This window comes from Halichoerus grypus, chromosome 5, assembly GCF_964656455.1.
Source record: "Halichoerus grypus chromosome 5, mHalGry1.hap1.1, whole genome shotgun sequence".
Lineage (NCBI taxonomy): Eukaryota > Metazoa > Chordata > Mammalia > Carnivora > Phocidae > Halichoerus > Halichoerus grypus.
Window position 1 is genome coordinate 91,940,624 of NC_135716.1, and position 14,594 is coordinate 91,955,217.

Genomic DNA, 14,594 nt, shown 5'->3' on the forward strand with positions numbered 1-14,594 from the left:
GGAGGAGGGGAGCCAGAGTCCCAGGAAACCTCAGTGGTGTCCAGCAGGGGGCGCTGGTGCAGAAGAGGGAGTTGGAAGAATCTTTTGTTGAGACTTAGGGAAGCCCAGAGGGACAAGGGGTAGGGGAGGTGCTTTGTAGAGGTGTGAAGTCAGGAGAGGCCAGGGCCAAGGAGGCACTAATACAGTCCCAAAGATGAAAACTCAACTGGCAGACATGGAGATGACAAGAGGATTTGGTCACTATTGAGGTGAAGGAGAGAAAGCCAAGAGAAGACTCAAAAATAACAAGATTGTATGTCTCCTCTTCAAGACAGCAAAGATTGTGAAGCTCCTGAAAACATTAAGGAATCTAGGAAAAGAATCTACTGAGGAACAAAAGATAGGGTTTATGAGTTCTCTTTCTACAAGTAGGGAAGACATACAACAGAAGTATCTTTCATTTATTTATTCATTTGCTCATTCAGAGAATATTTATTGAGTGCCTTTTATGTGCCAGAAGCTCTTTTAGATGCCAGAGATGCAACATGGAGCAAAACAGATTCCTGCCGCTGTGGGATCTAGAGTGTAGTGCAGTTGGGGAGGGGGCAAGGAGAAGATGGGAAGACAGAAAGTAAGTAAAGAAACCAATAACTATGTTATATTTGATATATTATATGAGTTAGAGAACCATAAAGACACTGAGATGTCAGGGCTGCTGAACCATTGTCCATAGTGGTCTCCCCCAAAGAGCTTTTAAAATCATGGATTCCTGGGCCCCACATCTAAGATGAAATTTGTATTTCTTTATGTTGTGACCAGACCCAGAAACACGCATTTCCAGAGAAGTCCCTGGGGAGTTTTACCCGGCCCATAGGTTTGGGACCAGCACTGATCTATACATCCTAATCCTAAACCAAGCCACAACATCTCTGAATCAAATGGAGCCAGAGAGTCAGAGGGCTAAGGATGGCATGCTTACTGGCCAAGATACAACCAAGAAAAATGAAAGAAAGGGCTTTTCTGGGATATAGGCCGAGGGCACTCTGTGGTGGTGGTGGGGATACAGTGAATAGGTCTCTGGAAATTTTTGGAGGGGTTTCCCAGGACTTAAACTCAAGAATATCACAATCCAACTTTACATTTGTGGTCTTAACATTGTAGGCCCAGACACTGGCATTCAAGGACCACAGACACACGCGCACACACATACACACACACACACTTCGGAAGTTGAGAATGAAGAGAGATCGCTGTTCAAGGTGATAGTTTAGAACACTCCACTGCCTGGGTTTCAATTCAGACTCTATCCCCTCCACATATGAGATCTTGACAAACCGCGTACACACACTGGGCCTTTGGTTCATTATCTGTAAAATAAGTAATAATAATGGTTCTTACAGCAAGCCAAGTGAGGATGCATAGAGTAATCAATTGCACTAGAGCCCGACGCAGAGTGAGCACTCCGTGCGCTTACTACTATTACTGGTTTCCTTCATCTGGTCACTCCCCACTTCCTTTAAGCACAGTTTTCTGGTTCCTAAAATATGTAGTCAGTGAAGTCAGAAACCCAGAATCCAGTGTCATTTTAAGCCCATTCTCTGATGGGCCCGGCTTTGTGAAGAACAGCGTAAAAACCCAGACACTGGTTGTGTGGTGGCTGGTTCCTTCCCAGGCTTCCCACCCCCACCCTGTCAAAGAGGGGGGAAAGTAAGAAAAGACCCCACAGTTCCCTGTCCCTCAAAACCAAATCAACATGACCATAAATCTCTTCTGACTGATTGTAGCTCTAAACATGGCCTGTTTTCTTTAGCTCTGGATAGAATGCTGGAGTTTCTTTCCCTGAAGTCCTGTAAGAAATGTCTTTTGGAATATAGTGACCTGGAATTAATAGCAACTGATGACAAAAGCCATAGGGACACCAGTGTTTGCTCAGAATGGCCTTCCTTGTGTAACGGCTTATGTAATACCCCGTTCCTCCCCCTCCCCAATTAGTCACGGCTGCCCTGGGCCTCCGCACCGTTGGTTACCACCGCAGGGCGTCAGCTCTTAGGCAATTCTTTAGTTTCAAGGGAACCACTGTTCATCCCTGTGCTTTCTTGGACCACAGCTCAAAAACGAAAAGAATGGCATTTGGTTTTCTACAAAGCGTTGCGCATTCCAAGCCTCTCAAATCATTTCACAAAAAGAGACTTGAGCTCAGCAGCCCTGCAGGCAAACACAGCACCCATTCTGCCCCAACAGCAAACTATGTGGCCACTTTAATCAAGAGAGCAGACGTCTTCCAGGCTGCAGGCTGGCTCCCTGAGCTTTTTATCTGGTAGAGGGTGAGCCACTCATCCTGGCTTGCTGGGGACTATCCTATTCTAACACTAAGAGTCTGAACCCTGGGAAACCCCTCCGCTCTGGACAAAGCAGGATGTTGGTCACCTTCTGGCTGGTAACAAAGCAGACAGTTCCCAGAGTCTGAGAAACCATCAGACAAGCCAGTACTGAGAGATAACCCTGCTTCAACCTAAATCACAAGTAGGGGTTAGGAGCTGATTGAGGACAGATTAATGGGTTGACCTCTGATTTTGAGTACTGGTATGCTGTAAATGGTTTCTGTCAATTGCCGGTGCTATCAAAATCGGTTCAATTAAATCCATGCATCTCAGAACACTGAGCTGGCTCTGTTGACATTTGCTTCTTTCTCCAGCCCTGGCACATACAGTGGAGTGATGATGATTGTACAATTAGATTTCACCCTTTTCATTCCTACCGCTCTCCGCTCCTGCTTGGACCTCAATTGCCAGAGAGGGTTTTTCCTTCCTATCTGTCCTTCTTTGATTGGTCGAGCTAGGGCTTAGGCAATGAGTTACTACCACTTCAACATTTAAGTTAAAACTGTACGTATACTCTCATGTCTTTGCCAGAAAACACACACACTCCTTATAGATGGGCAACCCATTGCTACTCTGGACTAGCATTCAAAGAAACTATTTTCATATTTCTAATTGTTACAGGTTGCAAAGAAATTGTCCTTGAAGATGAATGAGGTTGACTTCTATGAGCCATTTATGGATGAGTCCATTGCCATCCCTGACAAACCTTACACAGAAGAGGAGATCGTGGAGTTTGTGAAAGAGCACCAAAGGTGCCCCAGATGGCACGCAGGGGTTGGTGGGTGGGTGAGGGGGTGCAGTCCAGGATCTGGGGGATGGAGGAGAACTTCTCAGTCCTAACATTTTTAGGTCTCCCAAGAGCAACAACCTAGAGTTACTACCCTAGCAGAACTGAAATCAGTAGTATGGCTTTGTTGGTCATTGATCAGCTGGGCAGGGATATTGCTACTTTTTCTGAATATGGGTTTACACTTGCAAACAAGGTAGACCAACTCCCCACAATCAGCAAATCCCCTCCAAGACAGAGTAAGTTACAGGTCAAATTCTACAATAGTAACAACAGGGATTTACTGCCAACCTCTTATATGCCAAATGCCATGCTAAGTGCTTATGGAAGCTATTTTATCTAATATTCAACATTATGGAGTGTTATTATTATCCCAATGTTACAGATCAAGGAATTGGGCTCAGAGTAGTTAAATAACTTAGCCATGGATGAACATTTTATACATAGAACTTCTCGGAGAGGAATATTTGATACCACCTAGAGTAGCTCTAGCATGGATCAGCAAACTTTTTCCATAAAGGGCCAGAGAACAAATATTTCAGGTTCTGTGGGCCAGATGGTTTCTGTTGCAGTACTCAACTCTGCTGTTGTAGTGTGAAAGCAGCTGTAGACAGTATGTAAACAAATGGGTGTGACTGTATCTCAATAAAAACTTATTTATAAACACAAGAGGCACTGGCTGGATTTGGCCCACCAGCCATGGTTGGCTGACCCCTGCTCTTGACAGAGGGACGATATTGAAACATGGAACGTGGTAGTGGGTTTACCACCTCGCCACGCCATCCACCCTCTCCAACACATGCTCACATATGTCCACTGAACCTGGAGCACTATGATTCCATCACCTGGTTGTCCCGGTTCCCATAGGGAGGCAGCATTTGGAGAAGCAAATCTCAATGTGTCTAACACAATTTGCCAACATTCAGGAAGAAATAAAACCATGAGAAAATATAATTTTACCTGTTCCTCCAAACATCCCTAAAGAGCTTTTGAATGATAATCCTGATGATAAGACAATGCAGTCGTGGGCTGGGAAAACCATGATTTCTGTTTCCTCTCCTAGGTGTCCTCGGTCTGGGCCTTGCTCTGGGCTCTCAGGAGTGGCCCCTGTCTATGAGGAAGGAAATGGCTTCTTGCCCTAGGAATGAGCTGACCCTGCACCCTCTGACCCATTGTTTGTAATGGACTTTATTTATTTATTTATTTATTTGGCTCCATGCTTAACGTGGAGCCCAAAACAGGGCTTGAACTCATGACTGTGAGATCAAGACCTGAGCTGAGATCAAGAGTTGGATGCCTAATCGACTGAGTTACCCAGGAGCCCCTCTAATAGGCTTTATATAATCCTTGGATCAAATGGGTCTGTGAAAAGGTTGGGAGCTTCAAGCCCAGCTCCCTGTATGATGCAACAGAGTAGAACAGTTCCACCTCCTTAGGGAAGATTTCAAGAGCTCTTTATGCCCTTGCAAATGAACCAGCATCTCATTTTACATTTCACTATGCTGAGGCTGCAGTGTCTGCCTTGGTAATCCCTACTCAAGGAAGCTCATCTTTGTTTTTTTCAGACCCACCCTACGTCGCCTGCGTCCCGAAGATATGTTTGAAACATGGGTAAGAAATGGCAAATTCTTTCTGCCTTGTAGACACCAGTATATTGCCCAAGAGGAGTATCCCTTTGAGTCCGCAAACTTAAACCACATTTTATTTTGCTGGAGTGGATGTCTAGATGGTGGAGTATTTGAAACGTGGACAACGTCATGCTCAACTAAAGCCCAGTTCTCCATGGATTTAATTTAAGCCTCTTTGGTACTATCCATAAGGCCAAATTACTCCATCTTTGAGTTCATTCCCCACAGTGACTACTGGCTTCTGTTCACTGACTACCAGAGACCCAGGGTAACATAATGGAAGGAGCTGAGGCTGTGGAGTCATAGAGACTTGGGTTCACATCCAGAATCTGCTACCTGGTAGCTCTGCATCCTGTTATCAAGTCATGTCATCTTTCTGAGCTTTAGTTTCTGCTTCTCAAATCAGGGCTTTTTGTAAAGATGAGTGGTTGCGAAGAGCCCAGAACCTGGTAGGTATTTGGTCAATCAATGGTAGCTATTTTCATAAATAGCAACTCAAGGCAGTGGAAGGCGCTGAGTCAGATTATCCCCTAGGTCTATGCCATAGACAATGTGTCAGGCAGGTCAAATAGCATAGAAGGAGGGCCATGGAGATACAACCTCCCATCCCATGTCAGGTTTATACAAAATTCCATAACCAATAACAACCAAAGTCGGTGGAGCATTTTTCAAAGCATTTCGTGAATCCCTTTAACCTGGATGTTTCAAGAGTTCTAAAAAGTGATGTAGAACAAGTATTATTTAACCTCATTTTACATGGGGAAACTGGTGATCATAGAGATTAAGTTAATCACTCAGGGATACATAACTAATAAGCATTAGATCTTGGGACTTAAATTTAGATCATTTGGAGCCAAATCTCATATTCTCTTCAGTATAGTTCCCCAGAGTAAGCCATATCCCCATAAGGCGCCATTTTGTCAAGGGCCGGGAGAGGGAAGAAAGGAATTAACATGGAAGCATTTATTTATTTATTCTTTGATTCAAAGTCTAAAATGACAGCTGAACAGAACCATAAAATAACTTAACACTTGATGTCTTACTGGCTGATAACTTATTTGTATGTCCGAAGGCAGAACAAACCTTTCATAAGACACTGAAGAGCGAGTAATCCAGTCTGGAGGATTGGACTATTGAAGAACAACCCAGTACAATGGCAACATATTTTCCTAACATTGAAACCTTTCAAAAATTTAATCTTTACAAGGTCTTGTTACTATATTTAAAAAGAGTGTAGCAGTGCTTTAAAAATAATATTCCTTTAAAAAATATCTTTACTTTTACTTAAAATCATTTCAGACTTACAAAAAATAATGTAAAGAATTCCATGATCTCTTTACCAGATTCCCCAAATGTTAACATTTTACCTTCTTTGCTTGATCATATACCTCTTGACAGATGATGGATATAAACAGTTTTTTCCCCTGAATTATTTGAGAGTAAGTAGCAGACATAACTCCCCTTACCCCTATATACTTCAGATGTTTTCTAAAAACAGGGAATGTCTCTCATAACCACAGTATACTTATCAAAATCAGGAAATTAGTATAACTTGATTTCATCTACGGACCTTACTAAAATTGACCAGCGTCCCATTAATGTCCTTTATAGAACACACACACAATTTTTTTTCCTGGCCCAGGATCTGATCTTGGATCTCACACTTGTTGTTTGTTGTTTTGCTTCTTTAGTCTTTAATCTGGGATAAGTTCTTGGTCTTTGTCTTTCATGACACAGGGTACCATTTTAAATTGAGAGTGATTGTCACTGTTCTGTTCTGCTATGTCTCTGTTCTTAGTTCTTTTTCTTTTCTTCATCCCTAAGAGAGGCCCTTCCTTCAGGCCTTTCCTTATTGACACAGCAATATCGCATCCGAGACACAATATGCCATGGTGGGAGAGCCTGTGTCCTGCCCCCTCCCCCTGACCACAAACACCCCTAGCCCCCCACACTGCCCAGTAGAAATGCTCCCTCTCATATATCACAGGCAGATGTTCAGAAAGAAAGTTCACTCTCTGGATGCACTGGAACTCATTCTCTGCTTTCTTTTCACTTAAGGAAAGAAAGAAGTTACAGCCTTTTGCTATAATATAACAATGATGGCTCATACTTTCCATGTTAGTACATATTCAATGGTTTTCTAATCAGGAAAGGGCTGTGTATTAAATTTAACCTGGTAGAGAAAAGGGCAACTAGACTGGTTTAATTCTTTCCTGCACACCATCCTGGAATACCCATGTGACTTCCCCAGAAGCTGTAACCAGACCTAACCAGTCCCAAGTCTCCAACGAGGGAGGGAAGGCAGGAACATCTTCCCATCCGTAAAAAGGAGAAGCAGAAATCAATCTGTCAGAGGGATCTCTGGGGAGCCACTTCCCACGTGCCTTCCCCATCTACCTTTGCCACCTAGGAAAGCATTGCTCCAAAGAGCAGCATCTCCATGGACCACTTGGCCGCAACAAATTAAACCACAGAAGCTGGGGAATGTGACCAGTTATGAACTGGGAAGTCTTTATCTTCAACACCCACTTCCCCAGACATTGCAAAATATTTAGATAGGAAAACTAAGTCGAGCTAAAGCAACTATTGACTTTTTTTTTTCCCCAGTTGTGTGGGTTTTTAAAGCAGCAAACCATAAAAAAACACATACTTGATTATTACTAAAGAAATTGGTGGTTAGTAATACTTGCTGTGTGTAAACTGAATAGCTACTTGCTCATTTAGAATATTCAAAGAATGTCAGGGTGGGGCAAGGTGATATGAACTGAGTGCTGACCTGTCCTTCCCCTTCGATACACTACCTTCTAACCAGCTCTCCATCCTGGCAAGTGGTCAGAGTCCTGGGCAAAAGCCCATGGGGATGGGAGTCAGCAGTTCCTTCGGAAAGAACCCTCTCTCTGTGGCAATAACAAAATAGTACTTCCAAAAGGGGGCCAGAAACCTCCAGATAAGCCCCTGGAACATTCCATCGCAACAGGGAGTCTGCAGGTTTAAGTGCATGTTTTTTTTCTTTGCATCACTTCATTCAAGAGAACAAACATTCAACAGAACCTGGAAAGAAACAGAGCAAAACAGGAACAGTGGTAATATGTCTGGTTGGTGGGTAACTGATGTGTGCTTTCTTTTTGGCATCTCTAATATTTTCTATTTTCTTCAACTAGTGTGTAAGATTTTTATCACCATATTCTTTGTTTTTAAGTCAGTGTGCATTAATAAGAACCTATTACTTTGTGCTAAGCATGGGGTTATAAAAATGAACATTGCTGTTGTGTCCTGAGGAGTTCAGGGTTGAGAAAATGAAACAGTCTCAAAACATATAACGCCACTGCAGTATGCTCATGCTATGACAGATGGACATACAAAGTGAAAGAGAATTCAGAGTAGGGTATTCGCCAAAGTAATTCCTAAGTCTCCAGTTTTTTGGGGGATCTGGGGCTCAGTCACTTTACATAAAGACCCCTCATCGGCCTCCTTTAACTTAAGAGTCACTAATCTGAGTTTGAAACATCTGCAAACCCTGCAGGGGACAACAGATTCATTCTGTTGCTATTGGTGATATCAAGGAGGAAAATTGTTTTTTCTACCCTCTTAGGTTCAGTATTGAAGGGCTGCAAATTAAACTGACAAAATACAGATTAGCATGGGCAAAGAACAAATTTAATGACCTATTTATGCAAGGGAGTTTACAAGGAAATGTGACTCAAGAAAGGGCTTATATACCATCTTAATTGGAAATGGGAGAGGCAGGAGTCACTTCTGGGAGAACAAATGACTTGTTAGAAGGTTGGGGAGAAAGGGATCTTATGGAAAAACAAATGACTTCTTTGGAAAGAGAAATGGGCCCTTGGGGAATAGATGGGAGATTTGCTAGTGCTGTGAAAATGTCTGTCTGAGAAGAGAAATTAGAGCTGCTCTTGGGGATGGGTTTATGACAATTGAGTTCTTTTGGGATTCTCTGTTTGGTAGATAGGGTAGTAAGGCATTCAGGAATTCAGGTGCTTTCAGCTCAAAATAATTTTTATGCCACAGTGGCTTATTCTGGACCCCTTCAGTGAGAAAGAAAAAGCACGTGGGGCCAGACAGAACAGGCTTGAATCCCAGTTATGTCACTTACTAGTTCTCTGGTGTTAGGTAAGTCACTTCAATTCTTTAAGCACTAGATAGGAATAAGACTTTCATTTGAGAGTTAGAAATAATGTACTTACAAAGTACTGATACAAAGAACGGCAGGGGGCAGATACTATTGTGGCCTTTGTAATCATCGTTGTTATTTTAAGGCATAATCCTTTCCCTCAGAGAGCTTGCCATCTGGTTGAGAAGGGAGGATTCGGGCTATTAAAAAGATAGTTTCTAAGGCAATGTGATCCAAAGACCAAATGGGTGATCTGGAGCAAAGGTTGTGGGGTTCAGAGAAAGCCCCCGGGTGGTCTCAGTCCTACGTATGGTCAGCTTGGCTCTTCCTCACCCGTGCACACTGGATTCTCAGTGAGTAACCCTTGCCCATGGATTCTTGCTCTGTGAGTTTATTACTGGAAATACCTGGCACTAAGCATGCACCTGCTTCTTTGCAAGTGTTAGTACAGGTTTGTGTGCTGACTCTTTGATCCCTACAAAGAGAGGGGCCCTTTGCCTTGATTACTGCCCTCCATCCAGGCACCATCTCAGGCCTGGGGAGTGACAGCCACATTATGAGCAGCCTCTTAGCAAACGAATATGGATTCTTAATTCCAAAACCAATTTCCAAAGGCATTCTAGAAGGGCACACAGAAATGAAGCCTGTTTCACAGAGTTAACACTGCTCACTTCCAGCTGATGGCAGGAGACAGAGACACAGGGCAGCCTAATGAGAACTGATCAGGATATTCTGTTTGGCGATAATAGCAAATGTAAAACAGTGAAACCTCAGACTCCCCTCTGGTTGCTGTCGGATTTGTGTAATAAACCTGCACACACACACACATATACATCTGTAAAATTCAATTCCGCAGAGCATCTGACCAAACCTGTGCCCACTCTCTTGTTTTTAATAATAATATTTTCCATTTAATCTCTCAGAATTTTTGGAGGTTGTGTCCATTCCAAACTCAAAGGGGAAAAATTAGCATTTAGATAGGATTGCACCAGCATTAAAATCAATTGAAATGGAAACAGGGATCATGGCAGGGTTGAGATGCCTGGAGTTTTTTCCATAGGATGATTCTGATATGACATCCAGGGTACCCAGTGACTCCCCTTCCCTGTGTCAGCCATAATCAGTACTCATTCAGATTTGTCCCCGTTACCTGATTCTTAACGCATCTTCCTCTCCATGTTTTTTTGGAATCACATTTGCTCATAACAGAGCCTCCTCCAAAGCTCCTGCTCTTCCTTCTGCGGGATAAATTGATGCAAAGGAGACACGGTCCTTTCTGTCCAGGACATAGAACCATGCGATGCCGCTTGCTTGCCCTGAGATGTGAAATACTCTCTGGATTCTTGGCCTTGCCCCCGGCCTCCATGGCCACACCCACTTGTCACCGTCACACCCTCAACTTTCCCTAGCCCCCAAATCCACTCTTCCCATAGGCTCTCACACTCACAGAAATGCGTCAGAGGCCTTCAGCAAGCCTTGGACCCGAGCAGAAAGGACCCCAAGGAAGGACCCTGGAAGTCAGAGTCAGCAAGGTGCCCCTTCCTGACTACACAGGTTCTTCAGTAGGAGGTGTGTTCACGGAGAAGCCCTATGCTTGTATACGATTCTTGTGTGAACAGAACAGACCCACGTCCTAATTTACCTAGAAGATTCCTGTCCGCTGCCAGTCTGGGGACAGTTTCAGGATCCGTTGACAGCATTCAGAAGTTCCCCTGATTGCTGGTTGCTGGTGGTGAATTCTCGAAACACAGACTGCCAATTGCATTTACTGAGCTATATTCAGAGTGATTGTTGCCCTCGGAGCTCCTGATGCACCAGACTCATGTTCTTTCTCTTTTTGCCTTTTACTGCTGCTCTCCTGGACCCCACAGCCCATAGGAGTGAGGCCCATTCAGTGCTGATGTCTTGTGTGTAGTGGGTGTTTTCCTGTCTCGCAAACCACGTGTCAAACAGCACGCATTTCTCCCAGTTGCTCATCAATATTTCCTTCCTTACTGCGCGCCCCTCCGTTCCCCCGCCCCCTGTGTGCACTGCCCCTCTGCCGCCTCCCCTCTGCCCATTTCCTTGCCAGCCTCTGTGTCTGTCCCTGACTTGTTCCCTTCTATCTCTCCACCTGGGAGCGTAACCTCTGGATTCTTCTCTCCTCCAGGAAGATGATTTGAACGGGATCCACATTGTGGCCTTTGCAGAGAGGAGTGACCCAGGTAGGAAACTCCCAATCTGTCCCTTCACACCTTAAGCAAGATCTGATTTCTCCCCTTTGCCAGCCCTCATTCCTTGCTCTTGCCTCACTTCCTGTCTGCAAGGCCACTGCAAGACATTGGGCACCCCCTGGTGGTCACCGGTTAGGCACGAATCCGTTGTCCGTTGTGCACACGGCTAAGAGATGCCGATGGATCAGAACCTCGTTCTACTCTGCTTAGCTGTCCAAAGTAGGAGGAAGCACTGAGTACTGGGGAGGATATAAAAACATCCTAGCTTTACAGGGGGTGTGTGTGTGTGTAAGAGAGAGAGAGAGAGACAACTTCTGTCCACATTAAAAGTTTATTTAACCATACTGTGATCTAGCCTATATAAATAACAACCCTCCATTACAATTACAACCAATGTATGCTTCGGTCTGTAAAATATGGTCTGTGCTTAGGAAACTTAATAGAAAATACTCGCTCAAATAGTGAGACCTGGACAAAACTAGCAGTTCATTTCTAAAGTGCAAAATGACCCTATAAATGGATGAGTAGCTTTGTTTTGTTTTGGAACATGGACGACTTTTTCCTGCCTGCACTCTTTTTAGCATTGGTAGAGAGGGAAGTGCAGGGGAAAAAAATCAAATATTTCTGGCCGTAAAATGCTAGGTCCCTTTGGCAATGCTCTGTGACATAAAGGGTCCCCAAAGGGAAAGCGTAAGTGGGCATTCTGAGGTGCGTATTGGGGAGACTTGGCACGATCCAGACCGCACACATAGAAGGCAAGGAACTGCACTTAGGATGGCTCAGCAGCCAGGCCTTGGGCCATGAGGTGCCTGGGCAGGGGTCTCCAAACCTGAAAGCACAGAGAACCACAAGCACCAAAGCCGCCTGGAGCTGAGCATAACAGGCCCTTCAGAAACCTTTAATTTCACGGAGCTCGGAGGCAAGTGTTAAGGCACCGTCAGGCTTAGGAACCACTCCCCACGTACAGCAGAACTGTGGTGTTGGCCTGAGACGTCTTGTACACTCATAGGGACAGACGAGGAAGCTTCAGGAAGTTGAGCAAACTTCCCAAGAGGGCACAAGGAGTTAAGGGTAGGTCATGAAGGAGCCACAGGTTGCCTTGGTCATCAGTACGTACCTGGTTCTTGCACAGCGCCTTGACACATAGTAGGTACTCAAAAAACGGATGTCGGGAGGTGATCGGATGAGTGGATGACTGACCGAGACTGAGCCCCAACACTTGGCCACCATGCCCGTTTTTTTTGTTGTTGTTAATACATTATCAGCCTCCATAGTTCTTACAGACAGAAGCCTAAATGCTGTTATCATACAGTTTTTAAACTTGAGAGATAATCCACACGTGACAGTATTCGCCTTTCTAAAGTGAGCGATTCGGTGGTAATTTTAGTATTCACACAGTTGTGCACTATCTAACTGTAGGCCATATTCGTCACCCCAAAAGGAAACCCCATGCCCGTTGGCAGTCATTCCTATTTCTCCCCCCACCCCCGGTCCCTGGCAACCACTAATCTACTTTCTATCTCTATGGATTTGATTATTGTGGATATTTCATGTGGATGGAATTATGTATCTGTGGCCTTTTTTGCCTAGCCCCTTTCACTGAGCATACTGTGTTCAAGGTTCATCCACTATGTAGCGTGTATCCGTAATTCACTCCTTTTTAGGGCCAAACAATGTTCCATTGTATCAAAACCAAATTGATGCTCCAAATTATCTGAGGGTTTCCTTCCCCTTTGTTTTTATTAAGGTTTTTGAATGCTCGCTGAGGTCTCAGTTTTCCCATCATTGACTTGCAGAGTTGGCAGAACTCTTCAAGGATATCTAGTCTTTGTCTGAAAAAAATGCCAGTATGGTTCCAGCAGTTTCTGGCCACCCCTCTGCCCCTGCAGGGGAAAATAGCGAAGGAAGCCAATTGCCCAGAGTTTACAAGCTATAATCAAACAGAGTCGGATCCCTGGTGTTGTGTGAACAGAGATGAAATTGCCAGCAGCAGCAGCCTGCTGGCCAGACCCCAGCGGGCTTCCTCCTCCGCCCCACCTGCCCCCTTCCAGGATTGTGGGGAAGCCTGTCCTGCTCCCTGGAACAATGGAACAAAGAGGCCTCCACCAAGTTGCAGGAACCTGTTTGACCGAGATTGCTGCTATAATGAATCAAACTCCTGAAACTCCTTCCACCTCCTCCCTGCACAAATATCCTTGGGCCTGAAGCTGTGTTTTTCCCCAGAGGAGCCCAAGCTGGGGCTTGCTTTTGGGAAGCTGGAAGAAACGCACTGAAGGGGGGGAAGGGGGGCATGGCGTGGGGGATCGAAGCATATTTTTTTCATCCAGGGAGGGCCTGGCCCACTCGGGGCTAGGAAAGGGAAAGGCTTTTCTGTGAAAGTCCCGACGCTGCAGCTAGTCAGTCATTACCCGGAGGTCACTGATGTGTGACCCGGGGCGGAGGGGCCTGGCTGCAGGACCAGGAATTGCATTCCCACCCAGACAGAGGTTCTTCATATACCTTTGCTCTTGCTACTAAGCTGGACATGGCCGATTGCTCCAACCAGGCCCCTGCCCGCTGGCCAAAGAAAGATCATCTATCCAGGACATCCCTACAGCTCTCCTGAAAGAGCTAACAGTCTCGGGGAACTGTGCTGTACCGGGAGGATCTCATTTGGTCCCTAAAGCCACTCTGTGATCAGTGCGTGATTATTACCATCCCAGCTCAGAGGAGAAAAGTGGGTCTTACGGGTTAAAGGGCCCAAATCCCTTGCTGGGATTCAAATTCCAGCAGGCTTTCTTGACCTCTGACCTCGCCCTGATGATGATGAAGATGGTGAGGATCACTTGTATGCTTATGGGACTGAACCCCATGTCGGGGCTGCTCTCTTTATTCCCATTTCTCCAGTGAGCAGCTGAGCACGCTACCTGCGGGCCGTCCGGCCGGGGCCGGCTCTGAGCATGCGCAGCGATGCTGCCGCACTAGTGGGGGGGGGGCGGGGGGGGCGGGGGGGGCAGGGAGAGCAGGAGAACGCGGGAAGTGAGAAGACAGGGCAGCCACCTGGAAGCTTGAGAGCCAATTAAGGAAGAGATGGCAGCCGTCCTCCCTGCTGTCCACGGATGTTCCCAGATTTGGAATTAGAGCCGACTAGCCGAGTGACCTGGGTCCCCCCGAGGGCGCTCCTCCGAGCCGTCCCGACACTGCCGGCTGCGAGCTTTGCTCCCCAGGCTGCAGGCGGCTGGCTCTCTGGGCCCTGGAAGGACAAGTCCGGAGCTCTGCTCTTGCCCCAGGCCCTGCGTGCCGCTCGGTCTTCCTCCTGCAGAGCCTCCCCGGCTCCTGCGCTCAGGATGCCCCCGGATCCGCTGTTTGACAGGTTTGAAAATGAACACCCCTCCTCCGCCGCCCCCAGATGTGTCTGCATCAGGCTGACATCTTCTTTATAACACCTGCTGAAAGGTTCGCGGAGCGGCGTTTCTACATGAGCGCATGCAGGAT

The 14,594-nt window shown here is 45.7% G+C and overlaps 1 protein-coding gene across 1 annotated transcript in view; it reads left to right on the forward strand.

The window, feature by feature from the left end:
* The window catches only part of CASQ2 (calsequestrin 2), a 62,589-nt gene that overhangs the window by 36,323 nt on the left and 11,672 nt on the right, over positions 1-14,594 (forward strand). The window contains exons 6-8 of the mRNA XM_036113345.2: positions 2,982-3,112; positions 4,713-4,758; positions 11,057-11,111. Of these exons, the coding sequence (XP_035969238.1) occupies positions 2,982-3,112; positions 4,713-4,758; positions 11,057-11,111 (232 nt within the window). The remainder of the gene's footprint in view (positions 1-2,981; positions 3,113-4,712; positions 4,759-11,056; positions 11,112-14,594) is intronic.